General features: G+C 27.1%; 1 protein-coding gene and 1 long non-coding RNA gene across 2 annotated transcripts in view; one reads left to right on the top strand and one right to left on the bottom strand.

The window, feature by feature from the left end:
* LOC149061253 (uncharacterized) overlaps positions 1-16,823 on the top strand; it is a 28,258-nt gene extending 11,435 nt beyond the window's left edge. Inside the window, exon 2 of the long non-coding RNA XR_016189880.1 lies at positions 16,604-16,823. This is a non-coding gene — a long non-coding RNA (uncharacterized LOC149061253). The remainder of the gene's footprint in view (positions 1-16,603) is intronic.
* Positions 1,597-3,701, bottom strand: LOC149061254 (syntaxin-16-like). The gene is made up of 5 exons (XM_089215631.1): positions 3,460-3,701; positions 3,282-3,396; positions 2,629-2,794; positions 1,857-2,113; positions 1,597-1,770 (listed from the first exon to the last, which is right to left on the bottom strand). The coding sequence occupies exons 1-5, from the start codon at positions 3,699-3,701 to the stop codon at positions 1,597-1,599; spliced, it is 954 nt and encodes a 317-aa protein (XP_089071757.1).
* Positions 16,824-24,727: the final 7,904 nt, after the last annotated feature.

Below are 24,727 nucleotides of genomic sequence, written 5' to 3'. Positions count from 1 at the left end.
CGAATAAATTATTAAATATTAAGGGCTTAAAACTCTTCACTCAACTTCTTCCTACCTATGTGATTTTAATAAGGCCCGAGTCATCGAAATCCGTTTTGGAGTTATGCATTGCTATAAAGAAACCCCTTTCTAAAGTGGACCATTTGTTTTTAAAGCTCAAAAAATAATGATTTTTAAAATTTAAAATTTAATATTTAATATTAACTTGACAAGCTTTCTTTATTTACCATATTTCTAATTCTTTTAATTCTTCTCTATAGTTGAAGAGTTAAATCAAAAAATATTTGTTTTAGAACTGCAGAAAACACTAACGTTTTCTAGATTCAAATCATTCTACCCACTTGGGAAAAATATCGGATTTATCTCATTAGTATCTTACATATTCAGTGTATACTGAGGATAATTTAATTATCCACTTACTTATTATTATTATTAATTATAACTGGGTTATGGTTTTATTATTTTTCTATTTACCACAAACTCAAATATAAATACAACAAATCGCTATTAAAATCGAACAACTCTACATTGAGATACTGATCGTTTTCAATTTACCGTCTGGTTGTGGACTGACAACTGTATAAAAACCTATAAAGTATTGTTTGACTAATGTTATGATGTCGAATCATGGCATTGATGATATACAATCTCACAACATAATAATATATAAAAATAAAATATATAATTTAGTTATCTAACTGCACACGAGTTGTACACGATTTGAATATCAAATCGATAATATTATATTTTATTATATAAATACCTGTCTTATCGTTTAAAGATCTGGATTTAATAATAATTTGTAATCCAGACAAAATAAGTTATCAAATTAGTTTTAAAATTATATCGCTGTGGAGATGACAGCAATCGATGATACGATCATTATTTGTCGGCAGGTTCTGCGCAATCAACACGCAAAACTTCTGTAAACTCATTTACATCTTGATTTGTGAATGATATTCAAGTTAATTATATACCAAATTAAAGCTCAGAAAATCACGTTGGTATGCAGATTTGTTAGTTAAAAAATTAGAGTGAATCAGCCATTTATGAAATATGATGGTAAGAATATTATTTGTGTTTATACAAAGGTTTTCACGATAATTTAGTTTTAAGTGAATTATTATGAGCATTTTAAATGTATGATTTAGAATATACTCAAAACTTGCTGAAAAACTTCAATGTCATAAAAAACTTATAATATGCAACAATACCTTAAAAATAGTACCAACATATTAATTAATATTTTTTATGGATTCTAAAAACCTAATTTAAAAAAATATAAACCATTATCAATATCGTAATATTGATTTAAGTATATATTATAAAATAAGTATCCGTTTCCTTCAGTAGGTACATTATTATATGGGAAAGCCAACGTCGAATAAAATTTTATTGACTCGTATAGATGGGGATAAAACGACGATACTTATATATATAATATTATGATCAAATTAAACGAAAAAACGTAATAAATTCATATAAATGTAAACGAAGAACAAGTGATAACGATATAAATCAATTAGTATTTTTAGTTGAATGTAAAAAGTGAATAAACATAATATCTATATCTAGTACATCTACCTTAAAAAGTTATCATATCCAAAAAAATAACAATAGAAAACTAATGGGAAGTAGAAAAAAAATAAAATATTTCATGTATAGATTACTTCGATAACACTTTTCCGATTTTATATGCTCCACTGCGTCTAAATCTACTTTAACCACAGTCTGTTGGATATTGTGATCTATCCGGTCTAAAACACTACCCTGCGGAAACCATATTATATAATAATTTTAATGATAGAATAAGTATGAACTGGACAAAAGATGGATATGAAATTTAAATAACAAACTTGTTGAGTGGTCATTTGTGCGACGTCTTTGAATATATTATCAAGTTCAATAATAGAACTTGCTATTTGATTTCCTTCACCTTTCCACTGTACAGGCTCTCTATTGTTTTCTGATCGATTTGACTGTGGGATATTCAGATGTCTTAAACCCTTATCTAAAGAACTATTACTGTTTATGTATTGTAAATCAGAATTTGATGATTTTTCTTCAGTTTCATAAGGCGTTTGCAACGATGTATGTTCTAAATTTTGGATTTCTAAAAAATATAAGTATAATATGTATATGTAAGTACTTAAGAGGACGCTACACCCGCATGCGTTGTCTCCGTCTTACAAGTGCTTAACATTGCACAAACTGTTTCGCGCGGGAAAGAACCGAGAAAGTTACAGTTATAACTAAGAAACGAAATTTTCACCACATAAAGAGGAGAATTTTGTCTGTGCAATATCGTTTTTATTTTTTCGATATCAGAACTACAAAGAAAGTTATTCATGCTTAAAAAACACAAAATTAATGTATTATAAAACAATAAGAATTTTTTTTTATATAAGTGATATCAAAAAAATAAAAACGATATTGCACAGACAAAATTCTCCTTTTCATGTGGTGAAAATTTCGTTTCTTAGTTATAACTATAACTTTCTCGGTTCTTTCCCGCGCGAAACAGTTTTTGCAATGTTACGCACTTGTAAGACGGAGACAACACATGCGGGTGAAACGTCCTCTTAATGATTAGTATATTAATTTGCCGTAAAAATCATTTTATATTACTGTTGCTACAGGCTTTTAGTGAATTTTGAAATTCATCGAAAACATTTTTTAATTTTGTCATCAAAGCAAACGACACGTTGAATGAAAGATGGGATTCTTTGTTATCAAATAAATCACTTGAATGCAATCGGATTTGGTCGATTGTTTTTTTTGTCGAAGCAAATACCTGTAACGTAATAAATTATAAAAAAATAAGTCCCTAAAAATCTAATACATACATATGTTTAAAATATACATCTAAATATTTATTGAATTATTTATTTATTTACTAGAGCGATACAGACCTGCACCTCATAATGTACAGTTGATTGTATATATTAGAATTGGAGTAAACACATATAATTATAACACAATATAATACAGTAAAATATCAAATATTAAATCATACAATAATTTACTGATTGTTACTTGAAAATTTGTGACATAAAGAAGGGAGGATGAATCAATGGTACCAGAGTTGAGTTTTTAGAAGAATGAAATGTTGAAAACATAGGTATTTACGATTTACTAAGGATGTTAAAGTAAGCTTTAGGAGAATTAGATTTTAATTGCGAGACAGGTAGAAGAACTTTAATACATATTATATTATACGATATTAAAAATAAATAATAATAATAACAATAAATTAATAATTTATCATATATCTTATTTACCCTAGTAATGTGTAATGTAAGGTCTTGGGCGCGTTTCTTTTGTGAGTCATCTAGATTAGGCTTTAATGCAATTACATGTTGTAAAGAATTTAATTCTTCTAATTGATTCTTTAACCTAAAATTCGAACTATTTTTTTTATATTCACTATAAAAATAAACTAGTTATTTGGGACAAAACCAGGTTATAGAATTTTGAGCATCTTCAAATAATAAAATCCAAGAAGGTAAAGAGATTTCCTGAGAACGCATGTCAATAGCACGATTGGCCTCCAACAATGCTGATTTGTTATTGATACATTCATCGCTATCTGAATCATAATAATTACAATATTTCAATGTTTGAAATGAATTTATTCCTCTTTTATGGATGGAATTTGTTCTCAGTAGCGTATACATATCGGTGACATTTCTAGTAGCCATATATTCTAATTTACTTATCTGTAACATAATAAACAAAATATTTCAGTCAATAAGTGTATCACTTAGACGGATACACGTCATAATGTCGCGGTAATTTTGTCGCTGTAAAAATGTCGCTATAAAAATGTCGCGGTTAAAATGTCGCGAATACAAAAATATCGCGAATACAAAAATATCGCGATGTCAAAAATATGATTAATATAATACTAATATATTATAATTAGGATTCGGATTTATATGCAAAAATATGTTGCCAAAAATTGATTTTATAGACTACAGAGTAGTACTACACAATACACAATACCTATTATACGTAAAACGAACACAGATTACAAACTGCTCGTCGCAGTGTTCATTATCGCATTTATATTTTATATTGAGATTTTAAAATTAGTTACAATGATATTATGATAAGATATCTGGTATTTCAGCCGATAAAATTGCGTCCAGAAATAATCTATATATCGAATAATTTTATAATGTACAGTTTACACAAATAAATAAATTGTATTTTTATGTCAATTGATATTGGAAGTTATACGAAATTCCACGCAGGTAGTCGTTAATTGATCGATTTTCGTAATCATCACATACTGAACTTTATTTTCGTTTTATTACCTATGTTACTTTAATCTAATCTAATCATACCTACGACCGAATGAAAACCGGAACTGTGAGCCACATCGGCGACTACGGCGATATATTACTACCTGCGACATTTTTGTTTTGGCGACATTTTTATCGCGGCGTTTTTGCTGCGATCTTTTTAACACGACATTTTTACCGCGACATTTTGACGCGACACCCACTTGGACGTCAATTACAAACTAAAAATATTTATTTAGTTTGACACTGCAGTTGGCAAATTACGTAAAAGTAGGTTTTTAACACCCAAAGAGAGACTCGTCTTCCAATGAGTTACGGAAAATTGAAGAATACAAAAAATATCAAGAAATGACAATTATTACAGATCTAACGTGTGATTTTGCTGATTTTGGACAATTTTTGCAAAATTAGAGAGTAGATTTTTGAAACATCGCAAGTTGCTTCAATAATTTTGTTGTTTTCTTCCAAAATATATTATAATTCACTCAGACACCAACAATGGCTTAAAACTTTTGATTGAAACATACCAAGAAGGCTTAGATTGTGGTGAAATGCAAATCATGGGAACAAAATGTATATCTAAGAGTATATTATCAACAAATATCGTGCACTTGTTTTTTGAACGTGATAGTGATAACACAATTTTTCCATATAACTACGAGTTTTTAAAAATCCTCATTACACTTCCAGTTGGTAACCACAGCACTCTAAAGCGATCAGCAAACGCTCTTTAAGATTTATACTACCTAATAATTTGCTATTTGCTGTATTACTATAGTTTTTTTATGTTAACGCTTGTTATTTACCTAGTTTATTAGTGCACAGAGATGTACAATACACTATTTTATCATTAAATATCTGTGGAATAGTGTTGAAAATTGATATAGGTATGCTTTTGAACCAAACCAAAAATTAAGATATTATCACTAATAACATTATACGTAATATGATGATTTCCTACTGAAACATGTAGGTATTATTTATCTAAATGAGAATAATAATAATACTAATAAATTATTTTTTTAACTAGCCGAATGTATGAAATGTAATTAGGAGAAATTTGAAAAATAAGGTGAATATAAAATATAAATTCATATTCACTTACATATGTTACGTAGTAGCTAAATATATTGTACTTAGAATTTAAAAAAGTTAAAATGTTATAGCTAATCTGAAATTTAATATTAAATATGTTTTAATGTGTGGGGAAATAAAGAACCCAGGGATCTGTATTAAATAATTTTGCATTTGGAACGCAGTTTTTAAACCGTTGGATTGTGCTACTCTACTTTATAATAATTCTAAATTCAAACACTGACTATAATTGCAGGTTATACAGGTCAGATTAATAATTTAAACGTATTGACCTTTACGATAATCAAGCTTAAATAAATCCTACAAACGCATATAATCTAACGAGACTAAAATTACTCACTGGACTCCTCACCAAATTATTTTCAACGGTGACGGTGAAAAATTGGAGTTCATATAACTATAAACTTTTATGCAATAGAAAATCAAAAAAATTACAAAGTTTAACTCATTATATGAAAAATATAACTACGTTTTTGGTATCTCTATTAGCAACGAATCTGGCGGGTTATAATTTTATAAGCCAGAAGAAAAGAAATTAGGGAAGCTCACTATTCGAGAAAGCTAAATTCCAGTTTCCAGGCTTTATTGTAAGGTGCAGTAGGACACTAATTGTGCATTAGGAAATATACAATGTGCAGTTGGCTTAGCGAATATGTGCACTTGAGAAATGCAACAAAAATCACTTTGCCAAAATTATTTAAATAATGCACATCGAATGACGATTGACGACTAGGCGCTCTCTATCGGCGTTGAACGTGTTAAAAATAGATTATTGACAGCAGGCGCGTCCAGTTTTAAATATTTTTGTTTACTATTTATATTATGATTTTATATTCATATAATATAATTATTAATTACCATTTACCATAATATCACATTATCGTCATTATCACCGATCGTTGCCGATTATCTACGACTTAACATTTTATTTCTTGAAACTGTACGTGTGTATACCATACATGCATTTATTTTTTTTGATTTACTTTGCATTATTCACGGGCTTGTCATCATCGGATCATTATTAAGGTAAAATTATTAATTAATATTAATAAGTAGATACCTATACTCTCATATCGATGGCTCAATGCAAACTTGTTATAAGTTAATTTTTCCGAAAAACACTTTTTGATACTAATCGTTAGAAAATTGAATTCTCTTCGTTTTTTACAAGGAGTTTGTATTCTATAACCATTAATTAATTATTCATGTGGTATTTACTATTTTCACTTATCATGAATGGCAATTAGCTATATTTATTTTCGCTCTAATGTATTAAGTCTTCGACTCTTAATGATAAATCCTTAAATTTTGTACTTGTACTGTTATTTAAATGTACACTTGTTATACATCCGTACTTAACATAAATTTGATTTATATTATCCAATTTATTAACTGCTTACATGTTATAAGTCCGGACATATTATATGAGTGCAGTAAAAATATTTTAGTTGTAGGACTTATTTAATTTTTAAGGTTTTACGAAAAGAAAATATAATAATTACTTTGTAGGTCTATTTAATATTTTAAGTCCATGTCTATCCAAATTTATTTTGTCATAGTTACTAAGTCCGCATATTTTTTTAAAAAACGTCGTTAAAATAAATAAATACATTTATATATGTTATATGAATTAAACTTATATATTAAAAGGAAACTACATAGTACATATTATAGTATTAAGTAAATATAAATTTAGAAAATAGATTAAATATTACTTAAGTTAAGCGGGTTTAAAAAAGTTAATATTTAAAATAGCTTTCCTGTACAATTCAAAATTTTGTGACTAAGCACAGTGTGCACTAAGCCATCGATATGCTATAAAGTTATATTATTGTTATTTTTAATTTGTGATGGCTTGTGTACAAATGACTTTGTGAATAGTGCATCACTGCATTATATATCTATAATAAATCTCTAAATATCTCTAAATATCTAATATATTTATGTTATAAATAACTCATAATAAAATTACTTTGACAATTTTTCGTGTAGTTTTTTTTTTTATAGTTTAAATATTGTATTTAATGTGGAGCCCCTTATTACTGTAACATATATTTTATTTGTGCAGTTGGAAAATATCCTTACAATAAAGCCTGCCAGTTTCTAAACGTATTATCAAACATAGGTAGGTATTCAATATTACGCAATTAACTGTAATTCTACATGCAACATAAAAATGATATGCTGACGATCAAATTTTGGTACTAATTTTAAACCTTCAGCGTATAATTATTTTACAATGATTATTTTCTGTGTCTGAAGAACCTATTTTAGTAGAAAAAAATCATCAATTGACAATTTTGATGAATATTTGTGGTATAAAATTGGATCTAAGAGGTACTTTGGGAAATATAAATTTAAAATGATCATTAATTTTTAAAATAATCAGGAAAAATAAAATCAATACGAACATTTGATATCAAAATTGGATCTAAGAGGTACTTTGGGAAATATAAATTTAAAATGATCATTAATTTTTAAAATAATCAGGAAAAATAAAATCAATACGAACATTTGTTATTCAAATAATCGTAACTTTGGTTACCAAACAATTAGACAGCCTTATTCGCTTAAATCGTCTTCACTTTTTTAAAGTTTTTCTTCTATAAATATCGATAAAAAATAATTCGTTCTGCTAAATAACTTAAAAAAATATTCATGGTGAGATGAGTAAAAAATTTAAAAAATAATATAAATACATAAATTCGTAGGTACCTATAATGGTATAATTTTTTTTTATAAGGTTTAAAAACTCAAATTTGGATAACTAAAAAAATTTTCGAATTATTTTGTAGTCGATGAAAATCCTTAAATGTTGTATGAAACTACGACATGAAAATCAAAAATATGGACCTCAGAGGCTAAGAATGTAACAAACAAAAAAAAAAAATAAAAAAAATATTACCTAATAAAAAATATCTCAAGCTGTTACACCATCTTCCCTCAGAATCGTTTTTCGCATACAATGATTTTTTTAGTATTAAATTCCAATTTAAACACCCATTACAGTGACCTGCTCCTACTCGAAAACCATTACATAGGCATTAGGCAGTACACACTTACCCACCTATTTTAATATTGACCGGTATAAATCTAAATCATATACTTATATTATGTTATTTTTTAATATTGGCTAACATGAATTTATTTTGAATGGTACCGTTAATACTGACAATGTGTTCCGAACACAGTGTTCTGTAAATAAATATCATAATTCATAATATCAATAATCGTAATTTTCGGACGGATATAAGGTTAGAAACCCAAAAACCAGAGAAATCCCCCTGCTGTATATAACTGTAGTAGTCGAGTATTCATTAAGCAGGTCACTTATATAAATTATAATGGATGTATTCATTTATTGAATTTGAATTAAATTATAAATCACTGAACAATCAAAGTGTTCTGAGCAGAGTTGATTTTTTTATTACTACAACGATATTTTATCATAAATTTGTGTTGCTATAAGCAATTTATTTATCTATTAGTTATACTAATATACTTAATATAGGTCAAACTAATTTTTCACAACAAAAAAAATAGCATTTTTTGAATACTTATAATAATTGTAATATTATTTCCAACAATAGATATAAAAACATGTTTTTTTAATAAGTACACTGTTTCAACTTAATAGTCACCATGGAATCGAATGGTGCGAATAGGTTCGTAGCATAGATAGGCAGCTTAAAATGATTTTAATAGTTTCATAATGTTAATAAATAATTTATACTTTATAACTGTAAAATAGTTTGAAAATATTCACGATTTCAATCATTTTTGTTGAAATATGATCATCAAACGTTTATATAAAAATAATGTTTCAAATTCTAAGATTTTTCACTAACTATAAATTTTATAAATCAGAGTTTAAAGAGACAAAGTTATACAATTATTATAAATAAATATCTTAAACTAATTCTAAATATTTTAAAATTTTATTGCGTAAAGAAAAATATAATTTACTTAAGTAAAAGTGGAATATTCCAACTTCTTTCAGTTAAAATTCTTTGTAAAATAACAATAAAAAATCGTTTGAGAATAAATTATTATTAGGTGTTTAAATATCCAATGTTATAAAATTTAAACTTCAAACGCTCATAAAAAATGAAAGTGGCTTTATGCTATACTTTTTTTATTTACCCGTAAAGAAAACTTTTGAGAAATAAATTGTTATGCCTTATAGGTATTAAAATAAATGTTTTTTTAACTGCAAAATAATTGTTATAATTTTGAAGGATTTTATGAAGTTAAAAAAGTAGTCAATTATCGACTGTAACTATATAAAAAAAATACAAAGAGCTTAAATTATACCTTGTTTTAAATGCCAATATAAATATTAGGTGAACATTCAACATTCATCACTACATTTATAATCACAGTTAACTTACAACAGAAAAAGCAAAATTTATTTTGTCAAAAACTTGTTTTGCATACAAATTTCAGGGACGTTATTAAGGAGGGAGGGGGGTTGAATGGGGTAGTCGCTCTTCCCATGTCCTTTCTTCCTTCAAATTTTCCAAATTTCTCCAGGAAAAATACTTAAAAGTACAATGTAAAATCATTTATTTATTCTGTGGTAATATCATGTGTATCACATGACGTATGATTCAACGATATATTATGACATTAAGTAGATACACAATAGTGTTATAACTTTGTGGTGTGTAGTTCATAATAAAGATAATTTAAAATTTTCATAATTTTATGTTTTTCTTACAAACTGTTTTCGTGCAAACAGTGTTTTTTTTGTGTGTATTATTATTGTCCTTAGTTTTTAAATTAAATTTTATATATATAATTAATAATTAATATCAACTTTACCTACTTTTATGCTTATTATGTGTTTTAATATTAATCAATTTTCCCAAATATTTTAAATGCCGTGACTCTGATAAAGCAACTCTGGTTTACCCTCAAAGCAGATATTTTGAAAACTTTGAATTTATCAACGATTTCACTGTCTTCCAGATGCCTTTTAATATGACATTATACACCTAGTTATTGATTTGTGTGATTATTTATTAAATATATTGGATGAAGTCCCGTCTTCCTTTAAAAGAGTCAGGGCTCTAGTACTTACTGATAATTTAAAATTCTGAACGGATCGATAAATGGATCTATTGATTTTAGAACATATTTTAAATTTATGATTTTGAGTTTCCGATGTCTAAGAACTTTAGTACCTAACTTGATCCAATTTGCAAATTTTTAAAAAGTTGAAAATTAATGCATTTTTCTAACTCTAAAAGGTTGTGATAGAGATAGAGAACACGCGATACGAAAATAAAGGAAAAAACAAAAATAAAGGTATTGCAATGTACGATGATTGTATACTTGTTGCAACCTGGTATTATATCTATGCACACGCGTACCTATAGTAAATATAATTTGCCGACGTGTTTGTGAGAGAGTTTTAAGTTTCACTGTACAAAATTGGTCAAAATAAAGTAGACATTATTGAAGTATTGCTTACTTAAGCGTTGAAGCATTTTAAAATCTTATTATTACAAAACCCGTTAAGCATAGAAACAAATCAACAACCTTGTTGATTGTACGTTGAAATTATTTGTGTTAAGTATTTTTTTTTTTATTAAAATAATAATAAATAGTTATTCACAAATTAATGAGATAACTGAATATTAGAGATTAAGAGATACTCATTATTAAATGTTATTAAATTGTTATAAAAACTTTCAAAATGTGTTAATTATAATAAATAAATAAATAATAAATAGGTACAAAAATATTTTATTTATCAATGTAACCTTTAACTTTAAATGTAACTTAGCTATATAACTTATATACATTTTATCCAGTTATATGACATAAATGTATATAGTATCTTGTACTAGTTACACAACTTAAAAGTTACTTGTAATTTGTAACCAGTTACAACAAATTGAGTAACTTACCCAATCCTTTGTATAGATATTATTATTTTATTACCTATTTAAACTATTTTTAGTAGACAACATCGCATAATAATATATTATATTATAATCGTATGTTGTATTATATATCAGATTATAAAATTGAGTCCGTCTCATATAAGTCAATAATTATACGGTGCGAACAATTCGATGATCGAGATATAAGTAGAAATATAAATAGTCTAAATAATCTAAAAGAACATGTTCTTATCTTTTCACACAGAATCTTAAAATACTTAATAAAGAATCTACAACGTAGTACCTATATAGTACAATTACTAGTAGTTTATTAACAATAGGCTCGGAACTACAAGACGATTTTTGCATTCGTATACTTCTTAGGAATTTATTCGATATCTGATTAGACACAAATTCGTTTCATAACACGTTCAACTCAGATTTAATTATTGATGTTGGACATTTTTGCATAATATCTCACCAAATTTAAGCGATTTTGCACATTTACAGACTCATTGCGTAATAAACTTATTAGTTATTAGTAATAATAACACATATAATTTATTATTATAATGTTATTAATAATAAATAAATATAAATATAATTTAATTTAAAAATTAAAAGTCTACCCACATCATTTTATAATCTTTTACATGTTGAATACCTGCAATACAACATAGAATTAATATTTTAGATTCTGATCCGAGCTATGAATTAATTAATTTTACAATCATTTGTTTAATGATTATTTTTATGACTGTGTGGCTGTGTGTGTACCTACACACAATGAATAGGTATAAAAAAAAAGTAGTTGAAATAATACTTCGGTTTTCAACTTCCGTAACTTTTCTTGTAAGAAAATGAATCAAATAGGTGTATTTTGGAGGTCAAAATTGAAATTTCCTAGTAATTTTAAAAAGGATAACCCCCAAAAGTTAAGAAAAACAGAATATTTTGCAAAACCAGTTTGCATATTTAATCTTTTTTTTTTCTAGCATTTAATATTTAGTTCCGAGGTTGAAAATTATTTTTTTTTTTTTTTATTAAGAGAAAAGCCTCGATAACGTGACCATTGGCTTATTTTTACATCAAATGACGACTTAAATTAAATTGTACAGTTCAGTATCTTTCAAAAATAAAATTATGTTTTGGGTGGATTTTTCGTCAGGGCCCAGTGCGTCGTGAAGGTGTTCCGGTATGTTGAATTTTTGTCTTGCCTCTTTTGTGTCTCTGCATTCGGTGATAATATGTTTGATTGTAGATGTAATTCCGCATGTAAGGCATATTTTTGGTGGCTCCTTTTTCATGAGGTGACCATGTGTGTAATGCGTATGACCTATTCTGAGGCGATTTAGTACGACTTCCTCTCTTCTTTTGAGCGACATAGGGTTATTCCATTTTTCGATAGTTCTTTTTATCTCATTTGAAAATTATTGAGCTACTGCATAAGTGAACAAATATTAGAAGTGTTTATATCAAATAAACGATAAAAATTTTAAAATTGTCTCCTTATATTATTACCGTAGAAAGTACGAAATTCGATAAATCTGTTGCTTTTAATTTAGATCGTATTTATACTACACTATGTAGGTAGGTGAACTAAAATTTTGTAATGGGCAGATACTAAAATAAACAAACGCTAATCTACATATTAATATGTAAAATATTTTTTTATTTTTTTATTTTTTTAATGGGTGGTTGTTCTTGTAGCTCGTTGTGCGATGGTAAAATTTTACCAAAAATATCGTCTCGAGTACTTGTCTGTTTTTGATTCAATGAAAATGTAATGCAATTACTCCATGCATCGAAATTAATTAGTGTTAACAGCGGAAAACGAAATATTAATTAATCCAAAATCTATTGAACGAACGTGGAATGAAATACATTGTCATCGACAGATATGTAAGAGCTGAGAAGTATCAAAAGTTTTCATGTGAAAGTTTTCACGATTAAAACATATTAATGACGATGTAAATTGACTAGTTTTGTTCAACCAGTATTCAGTATCGCGTAATAAGGTTATCAGCTGCCGTAATAATACTTTACAATTATCAAATAATTAATTAGTAGTTAAGTTATTATTATTAACATTTTTATAAATTTTATGTAATATATATAGTACAGTATTCAGTTATATAAGTTATTATATTGGATCGTTTGTGCATACTAAAATTTAATGAATTATTATTATTTATAAACTTGAAGAATTTATCATTTTTTTTTCTTGTTACCATATTAATTTCCATTTAACAATTAAGATACATAATTTGATAAGGTTAACATTATTGCGTGGATTATTTTGTAGATTTTTAAATCGTGTTTAAATAATATAAAAAATACACATACCAACCTAATTAAATGCCTAAAATATCATCTCTGATTGTCAAATGACGATAGCGTAAGTCGATATATTTCTACTGCAGCTATAGTTATGGAATAATGGACTAGACAGACTTAAAGTTTCCTATGGTGGCCCAGAAAATTTAGAAATTATCACTCACTATACGATTTCAATAATCCATTATTTTCACAAATCACTATAGTCATTTAAATAATTATTTAAAAAACATATTTTTATCATTAGCCTTCCAAACCTTCTAGCTATGTTTGTAATGCGCATTCTTCATGAATATATAGAAATAAAAAAAAATTGCGTTCAGAGGAATTCATTTTATTAATATGAATACAATATTACAGGGAAATGCGAATATAGATAGGTAAAAATAGTATCTGATAGGGCATTGCTTAGTTTTATTTTTATCGAGTAGAAATATTAAATTTAATAATAAATTTTGAAAAATTTTGAAATGTTTGGAATTTGGTTACTTAAAAATCAATAAAAATAACCCTCTTACTTATTCTTGGTCATGTCCATACTTTTAGATTTGATGATGTATCAACTCACTTGTAAGCTAAAATTAGCGACACAGAATGGTTACGAAGTACTGAATACGAACTTGATACGTGGGTCACCTGATTTTAAGCTATGTGGCACTACTTAATTGAATTTGAGTTTATAGTAGATGTTCTTCGTATGACCAACGGAAACCACATAGAACATTAATTATAGATACGAAGTATCATTAAATACATTTTAAATATTATATTTCTATTTAACGTATCATAATATATTTTATTGTAAACATATTATGTTATGAGCGTTTGAAGTCGGATGAATGATTGTGAAGAAACCTATATGATGCATATACTCACTCGTGATATAACATTATTTTTTTTCTTAAGTTTTATTAGACAATAGACACAATATATAATAATATATACCAGCCGACTCGAAACATAAGTATGACAAGTGACATAGTGTATCACCGGCCTAGTTCACCCTTAGGCCTATAACAGTAACACGGGTCTCTGCAGGGTCTAATTAAAAAGGGTGCCTGTACAAAAACAACTAATTTAAAAAATCTCAAGTCATGTTTTTGTTGTTTTTGTCTTAAAAATAATTGACAATAGTCGTTGTAACATTTCCAATTATATGTCTCCTGATAAAACAACGATCCGGTTGAACGATTTTTAAAACCTTAAAAATATATTATGATAAAAATATACGTTAACACAATACAGGATGGTTTTATTTATTTAGATTTAGCCAATTATTGTCAACATTTATTTTTTATTCAGAATCAAACACCGAATTATCGGCCAGCTAAAAATGAATTAATCAATTTTCTGTTATTAAATTATTTTAGATTGGGACTTATCGAGAGGCCAAAATAATTTAACGTTCTTGGTGTGAAACCCACCCAAAATAATCCGAACTTTACAAAACTATAAAAACTCACTGTGAATAAAATATTATGTAATCAATAATTCATATCGTTATTTCTAAAAATAGCTACCTGTAAATACTCATATCAATTATATTGGGATGTATAGTATTGTATTTAAATTTTTTGGAATAACTGAAATTAAGTTTTATTGAAGCTCATATTTAAATATTATATAGGTGACAGTATTATTAAAATCATTGAGAAACATTCGTCTGGTTATCACGTAGACGTTTTGAGTCTATCAAACATCACGTTTATTAAGTTGAGGGTAAATAAAGGGCCTGATTAAGGAGTTGGTCGCCAGTAGGCTAGGGTTGATTTTTACCTCAAAATTATTTATGGCACCCCAAATTTAACGTTGACTGATTTGGCGCCCTAGGCTGTAGCCTATTTAGCCAATTGGTTAATCAGGCCCTGGATAAATATTAATTCCGTGATGGAGTTGTTAATAATTAACCTAACCTAGGCTGAATACTATATATAACTTATAAATAAGTTTAAATACCTATACCTATTGAATTAATATATATACTTACTAAATAATAATAAAAACATGTAAGTAATTAAAAAATATTTCAACAACTTTTTTAGTTGCACGGTTACAAATCAATTTCGATTTTTAAATGTTTTAATGATCTAAAATTGGAAAAAATTTAAAATATCGTTTGAATATAAATATTTATTTTCAAAAAATTCAAAAATTCAAAACCATATAGCATGACATTATTCATACACGTAAATAGAACACTTTTTATATTAATTACAAAATATAAACAGCTACATTTTTATTTTTTGATATTATATTTTTATTTATTGTTTTGAATCGGTGCAAAAAATCTCATGATTGAAGAGAATACTTAGTATCGCAATTATGCAAAGGATATAAAAAATCTAACGAATTTAACAACGGTTCACTTATCCCTGGAATATATACATAATTGATTAGATTTTAAAAGTATCGAGTCTCAGTTTGACGTCATTTACCTATCATGTATACCTAGGTACTAAATTATAATATGGTTATCTAGGAAGGAGGGGCTTAGATGCATTTATTTTCTATGTCATATCTCTTAGTATAGTGCATGTGATAAAAGTACCAAGATAAATGTTATTACTTGGTTCAATATTATTGTATCCGTTGCACCTTGCACCTTAAGTTTCGTTTTAAAATTATTTGACGCTTATTAGCTATATACATAGTTGTCAAACAATTATATGTGCATAAAGTGTATTTTTATACTCCAAAAACTCGTTCAAAATGAATTCGTATTTTAACGTAAATTTGTGACAAATTTCTATTTGACGGTTGATAATCATTTGACGATTTATTTTAAAATTGAATTTCACAAAAATTAATCTGAAATTAAACATAAGTTGAAAAAAAAAATATTTTTTTTTTACTTTTCACTGATATTTCTTATGTGTGTTTAGCTCTCGAGACTCAAAAATATTTGTGTTTTCTGATTATGTTTTAGCAAGATTGATTGGAAATTAAAATAGATATCCATCACATTTATTGCAGGCTGAGCCACCTACGATTCGAAAACTATCAATGATGCAGAATCAATCCACCATCACTTGACAGACCAATTTTACTAGCCACAAATTAATAATTGCGATGAAATGTTAAAGTACTCAAAGAACACTTAAAAGAAATTTACTTAAGACTGCAATCAAATGGACGAACAACAACGAATGTAATGCAAAAACTCAATTTAAAATAAATATAATTTAAAACGAAACTTTATTTTAGTAACATTTATTTGCACTGTGATATTTATTTTTGCGTCATATTTGGTCTTATTTTGCAATGCTTGTGAACTTGAAGCCAACCACATTATCAAGTTTTAAATTATAATTGGTAATAGTATATATATATATTACCAAGTCGTGGTATTATCCGTTCCGAATTCTGATTTGATATTTTTTAGTTTACTATACACTATTCTTTTACTTAATATAATATATTATTATGTGTAGCAACTCGAGTAAAAAAAATATATTGTTCTCTTAAATATAAGAATTATTTTTTTTCTTTTTGGTTCGGTCGAAACCTTATTAATTGTTTCTATACACGGTAGTGTAAATATACGTATTAATCCGTTGGTTAGGGTCTTCATGACGTCGCGTCGTCACGATAACGGTAGTATTGTTATAGTATTGATACCTATAGAGGTATAAATATGTATATATATGTATATATATGTTGTTTTTTTGTTATTCGTCGACTTGCCACTCGCCACCCCCCACGCTACATACATACCCCACTGTTTGATGTTGATGAAAACGATTAAAAAGCGGCGCATTCGTGTATTCAAATAACGGTAAACGTCGACTTAAAAAAAAAAAAAAAAATTAAAAACAGGTACCCACCTACCATCATATACATAGGTACTTGTATATTATTCATTATTCATACATTTAATACATAATATCCTAATTGAACCGTGCACTATAACCTAACCCAACCTAACCAGTGGTGTATGTTATATCGAATTAAAACGAAATATTATTGCTTGTGGTTGATATACATTTTATCGTTATTATAGGTACCTACCTATAAAACAACTATAGCAATTAGCAAGTACAAAAAAACAATTAGACTCTTTGTGGATGCGGTCATATTATTGTACCCATTTATAATAGTATTTACTTTACAATAATTATATTATTATTATAATATAAATTTATATCGATGTGTCTGCAGCTGGTAAATAATATACAGTGAAAACTCTTTATAACGAAACTCGTTACAACGAAATACTCTATATTACATAAATAACATTAAATTAACTTATAATGGTTGATTTGATTTAAAACCTATTAATTACTCTCTATTACGAAAACTCTCAATAACGAAAGAAATCACATGGTCCCTTCAGATTCGTTGTAGAGAGTTTTCACTGTATTAGTGAAACAGGCGTGTTTTTCGGGATGCACGATCACTGTAAATCCTAGTTATACGTCACTGCAAATATATATGTACCTATAATATATTATTACAATGAAAAGCAGGGTCAATATAGGGGGATGGGCCTTAATTCAAACAACCAAGCCAATATTATTTACATTTTTTTTTTAACTGGACAAAATGCAAAGCTGGACAATTTAACTTATCTAGTTAAATTTACTTATAGTATGTATTGATAAGAAAAAGTAAATTTAATTTTTGGTCATATAATAGTTAAATTAAAAATATTTACATAAATCTGTTTTTATTAAGTTAAAAAAGTTAGGTTGTTGTACATAACATTAGCTTATAACTTATTTTACTAAAAACTACATATGTACCTAGTGTTTATACAGTACTTATATAAAGTAGGTACTACTTCATCGAAGTCTATTGACTTTCATAATTCAAAAAACAAAACAACGATAACACACATAACACACATAACCTAAAATATTTTTCGACATTTATTAAAATGTTATAAAGTTTAATTAAACTAATTTGCATTGCATGTTAAAATTAACATTTAATTCGTTGATTTCATGTTAGTAAAAAAACTATTAAATTAAATTTGAAGTTAAATTAACAGAAATACAAGAGTAATAAATTTTGTAAAAAGTTAAAATTAAATTAATTCTTAAAATCGCTGAGGGTGTGCATTGAAAACAATATAAACAAAGTATTTTACCTCTATTTTTCGACTATATCAATTAATTTATTTGAATTCTGATTTTTGTAATTTTAAATATGTATTTAAATTGGTAAATACTATACATAAGTACCTACTAAATACTTAAGGACTATCCTTTAGTTATTTGTATTTTTCATACCTTTAATAACATATTATATGAAATGCATTTGCAAAATTGATTTTTTAGCAATAACTCATTGTGGTATTAAAAAAAAAGTATAGAGGTTAATATTTTTGCGGGTTTAAATACCGATTATATATTTTATTATAATTTGACTTTATATTCGACTGAAAACTAAAAAAAAAAAATTTTTAAAAATTCAAATGGAGATTAAATTATTTTGAAACAATAATGATATGTTATATCCTCAAAAATATTCCTTCAATATTTTTTATAGTGGGTAATTTTACTCATAGAGTCACAGATTACTTAAAAACATTAAAAAAATATTCGATTTTCATACCACGCATTACTACTAATATGAAATAAATTTCTATAACGATTAATAGCATTATATTTATTATTAATTTGAAAGACATGGTCTCTCGTTCATCAGATACAATATAATTTATCATTGAATTAAAATTTAACACACCATTACAGTGGCCTATACTTGATGACGCGGTACAATCGTCTCAATACCATTGTACAGCAGAATGGCTATTTATATGTATTTGTGTTTGGTAAGTACCTACTCAAATGAATAATTTCCTAAAACTCTTGGATAGAATAACAGTTCACTGGAGCCGGAAAAAAAGTTACTTATATTTATAACAAAACGTCCAACATTTGCAGTGGTCGTGGACCACGTGCATTATGGCTACGTTCCCACCCTAAAAACTGTTACGAGTATTATGTCACTATTTATCTGAGTTATAATATATATTTAATAACATTTTTTTATTTGAGGTATTATATTTGTATCAACCTCTGTGTATCTACTATATAGATTAGTAGTTCTAATGAATATTTTTTTTAGCAGTTTTTAATATAATTTTTTTACTGTGAAACCTCTCTACTTTGTTTCCACTTTTTTTAATACAACACATTTTGTAAAAAGATTATTTTAAAAAAAAACAAATATTATTTAAAACATTAACAATATGCATTAGGTAAAATATTTTCAAAATTACCTAAATTACCAAAAGTTCTTAAAATAGGTAACCGAATTTTAAGCTTAGATGTTAATGAAATGAATGGTATAGCATTTTTTTTTATTACACATATGCCTAATATTATGCTTATCCTATAAAAGTTTAATTCTCATATTGGTCAGCATCAAGTCTACGGTATTTCATTTTGACGATTCTCCGTTTCATGATTACTACAATATATTACGTTGTAACGAATCGTACGTTATCGACCACAAAGTGCATGTATCTTGCTATTAAAGTTCAAAAGTCAACTTTATCGATACAAATATTAAAATTAACTATTATCTTAAGTGATTGAGTCAACATACGATTGAAAATAAGCTTAAGAAGAATCAAAACATGAATATATTACTTTCTTATTTTTTTTTATTTTTTTTTTTGAGGGGGGGGGGGGGGTAGGGACAAAAAAAATGTTTATGTATACATCATTTTAGACTTTCACAGCAATCTCCATTCAAACTAGGGGGAATATATTTTAACACATAACAAATGGTTATGTCTTAGGAAGTAAATTATAGTAATAGATAATTAAATAGGTACCTATCTAAATATTTTACTTATTAAGGAATTGTTTATTTGCTTATTATTTGAAGTTAAAATCATCGAATTTAAACTATTGATTAAGCAAACAAAATTATTGATTAATATTATAGTTTTAACTAGTTAACAAAACTTATTTTATTTCTTTTCTTTTATTTTTATTTTCAATAACAACAGGAATAACCCTATCTATATAGAGCATCCAATAACATAATAACTAAATAATTAAAAAGTTAAGAAAAAATTATCTTTTTAACTACAAAATGTTAATGTTGACCATTGGTTATACACAATACAATTGCATCATCTTCTTTTAAATACTACGGTATATATACCTAATATATTTATGAGTGTGTATTATTCTGTATAAAATTCACTAGGCCAGGTCAGTAGAGTATTTGCAGGGCCTTGCTTGACCTTTATTATATAAGTTATTTTTTGTATTCTAAGGAAATATTGATTGATTTTTCTATAATTCGGGAAAAAACAAGAGTCCTCAGTACATAGCGATATTTTGTTGACGATTGTCAAATTACAACAATGATAAATTAGTAAATTACTGTCCAAATGCAAAATATTGATTATGGAATATATTGAGAAAAATAAAAATGGGATATTCTATTTAATATTATATTATAAACAATTAAAAGTGAATACGTGGTTATATAAGTTATAAAAAAATATAGTAGTAACATCTAAATAGCTATATAGACAACTAGCAAAATGATCAAATATTATGGGGTTTAATTATAGAACATATGGATCTGCTGTATTAGTACGGCATTAGACTACTGGAGTATCAAAATTAAGCTAGCTGAAGTCATTAACGAGTAAAGTCTAAACAATTATTTGGTTAATATATTATGATTTTGGCAACGAATTTAGTGTTTATATAATGTCTTGACAAGTTATCATAGTTTCAAGAAAATTTACATTGGCGGAGCCCTCACTAAAGTCGGTGACCTCTAGACCTATCCATGTCCCTCCCACTTAGAGACAAAATCCTGAATACACTAATGTTTCAATAGTTTAGATTCTAAAATTTTATAATTTAAATTTAAATTTTGTTGGGAATCATCAATACAACGGAAATAGTAAATAAATTTAATACCTCTAGTATCTAGTAATCTATTTAATGCCTGTAGCAACGTTTACTGCTTATAAAATATTACCGGTAAAAAAAAAAGTCGAGCACTGCATTTATCGTATCTAGCAACATTTTTGGGCTAAAAACGGTTAAAAATGGTGTAATTCGCATTACGTTTTAAAATTAATTTCGGTCTCCTTTTAAGGTTGTAATTATAGCTTCTTAGAACCAGTTAAATGGACATTATCCAATCTATATACCTTCTCGCAACTATAAGAATTGTAATTAGCGCCATTAAAAAATAATTTATAATTACCTACTTGTTCAAAAAAATGTAAAATATTTTGTGACGCTCAACGTGCTGTTGGAGATGACATATATTATTGTTAGTGTCCAAACATTTTTTTTACCAATTTTACTCGATTCATAATTATTGAAATAAATTGTATATACTTGTAGTTTTTAGTTATTTTGAGAATCATAATAAATAATGATTATAAGCAATAAGTAGGTAACTAGTTTTTTCTGTAGTTTATTTTTTTCATAAGATCAAATGTTTTGTAAAACTTCTTTGTGCCAACTATTATTATCTATAAACCCACGTTAACCACGATGTCTAAAATTACAAAGGCCATCATAGATGTGCAATGTGCATACATTCATATAAAGTATCATATTGTTTGTATTTTCATATTTTGTTATATAATCTGTGTTCTATAATTAGGTACTGATATTCTAATTATTTTTAAATAAATAGAGGTCGTTAGTTATAACTCATAAAGTCATAGATTATAACCCATAAAGTTATTACCTAACTACTTGAATGTTAAAATATTATTGATCAAATTATTAGTTCGTTAAAATTTTACTATTGTCAACAATAATTTAAGTTAGATACCGAGACAAAGAGTAATTAATTTATGTAATACTTAAAATATCTAGAACAAAAGATTTTAAAATTTGTATTTTAAACTATGGAAAATCTAACTTTTAATTATTATTTAATCAAACTAAGCTTCTAACTAAGAAGTTAAAAATTTGAAAAATTTCAGAAACAGACTTATATTCTAATTTAGTTAGTTTTTGTATTAAAATAACTTAACTTCATCTAGTTGAAAAAAACGACTAACTTGCTCAGCTTTGTATTTAAAATTATAACTGTTCGAATCAAACACAAGTGGTAGTTTTGTGCGCCAGCCATGTATACCGCTCTAGATAATAATATTGTGAAGTGTGCTTAAACGTTTGACCAAAACCGTTCAACGTGCTCAATCGTCCGACACATCCAACATTATTACCGCGGAATGTAAAAAATTATATTATTTCGTTTGTTCTTGTCGGGTGCGGCCGGTGCGGGTACCTGAGGCTTAGAGGCGGTATTATCCGGTAGGTACCCTATCTATAACAATCTGGTTACGGATGTGCGCATGCGCTCATTACGTAGGTTTGTGTATACCTATATAAATCGGAATGCATTGCGTATTATTATTATTAATTTAGCGGTCATCCGGTTTGTGATTATTATCAGTGCACTACCTAGTCTAGTCACTATTGCAGTGTATAATAACTTATAGCGGAATATTTACTGAGAACTACAATGAATAAATATCGAATTTCGGACGAGTATTGGTAGTGAGTTATATACAAGTTATACCTACTTATCGGCATTTAAAGTTTAGTGGAGAGTGCACCGTGAGGAGTGAAAGGTAACTTATTATCTTTGATTTTTATGCATATAAATTCTTAGAGTTCTATAAATTCTGCTTTGGAATATGAAATTAATTAAAGATGCTGTCGTTTAAAAAATAAAATATTATACTCAACGAATACTAACGAGCAACGCTAAAAAAAAAATTGTAAATATACATATATTTTTAATGTTGTTTTATTATGACTGAGTGATTTTAAAGAAAAATATTTCAATAATAGGTACTCATCGATAAAATGTGTGATAAACTCATTTTTTATATACGATAGTGAAAGACGACTATACTTTTTTGGTGTCAGGTGTGGGGTCACCTGAAGAAGTATATAATATTTGGTAAGCAACCCGAAATCAAATAGGTACATCAGTGGACCTAGAGTTCAACAACGAGCGTCGATCGACATCAGCATCAGAACTAGGGAAAGGTGTAATGCAGAGCAATTACATTTTTCGAGGGCCAAGCGGAGCATAGAAGACGGCCAACATAGCAGCCAATACGCAGAGCATATTCAACAGGATCCAGAAAAAAGACAATATGTTTCACTTGAAAGTAGTCATTTTAAATTTAATGCAATAGGTATATTTCTGAGTGTCTAACCACTTGTTGGGAAATAATTAGTTACAAGGTACAACCCATATACTCGTAACTTTCGCATTACAATTACCACCATAGCTATAATAGGAATATAAAAACTGCATTGCGCATGGTACCGTACTGAAGCAGATTTATCATCCTACGTATATAATAAAATGTAAACACATACTAAATACTGTAGCCGTCAAAGTTAAACCGATGATTTTTGAGAATATACTGTCACAATTAAGTGGGGACGATTATAAGACTGTACGTTACCGGGACGGAATGGGCCGCGTTAAAAACTCACCTTTGCTTAGTATTTAAGGCTAAACATTCGTTAAATCTGCTGTATACTAATAATTGAGACCCTACACCTGACTGAGAAAAAAATAATATACTAATTGAATCCAGGGTTAGGAAACTAATAGTACACGAATTGAGTCTGAGGATTATTTTGAGTAAAATATAAAATCAACCATCAAGAGTACAGAGACAGCGGAAATTATTCCACACAGCCATGCAACTTTTTATATTTAATGCTACCTATGTTTTATTCAGCCCATCCAAATATTTACCAGTTAATAGACATTTCGTTGAACGTATATAAAAAATAGAAGAGTTCATATAATTAATACAAGAAATTATATAAAAGAAAAAGAAAAAGAAACCAGTAATCAAATGTAACTGTTGCAATCAAACACAATAACTAGATTTGAATGTATTTAATGCTTATCCCATACAATTTTATCAATATAAAAATTTTATTTTATCATCTATATTTATTTAACTTATGCAATATACGAGTAGAACATTTTCAACCATACCTGTATAATTTTATGTTACAGACAGTCCTAAATCTGTAAAAGTGGAAAGGAATTTTTTTTTTTTATTTGGCGTGACTCAGTTAGTATTAAAACATGGACTCAATTAGTATTATACCT

Source organism: Diuraphis noxia, unplaced genomic scaffold, assembly GCF_037042655.1.
Source record: "Diuraphis noxia isolate RWA-SAM2 unplaced genomic scaffold, SU_Dnox_SAM2 contig0001, whole genome shotgun sequence".
Taxonomy (NCBI): domain Eukaryota; kingdom Metazoa; phylum Arthropoda; class Insecta; order Hemiptera; family Aphididae; genus Diuraphis; species Diuraphis noxia.
This window is presented reverse-complemented; position numbering and strand designations above follow the sequence as displayed.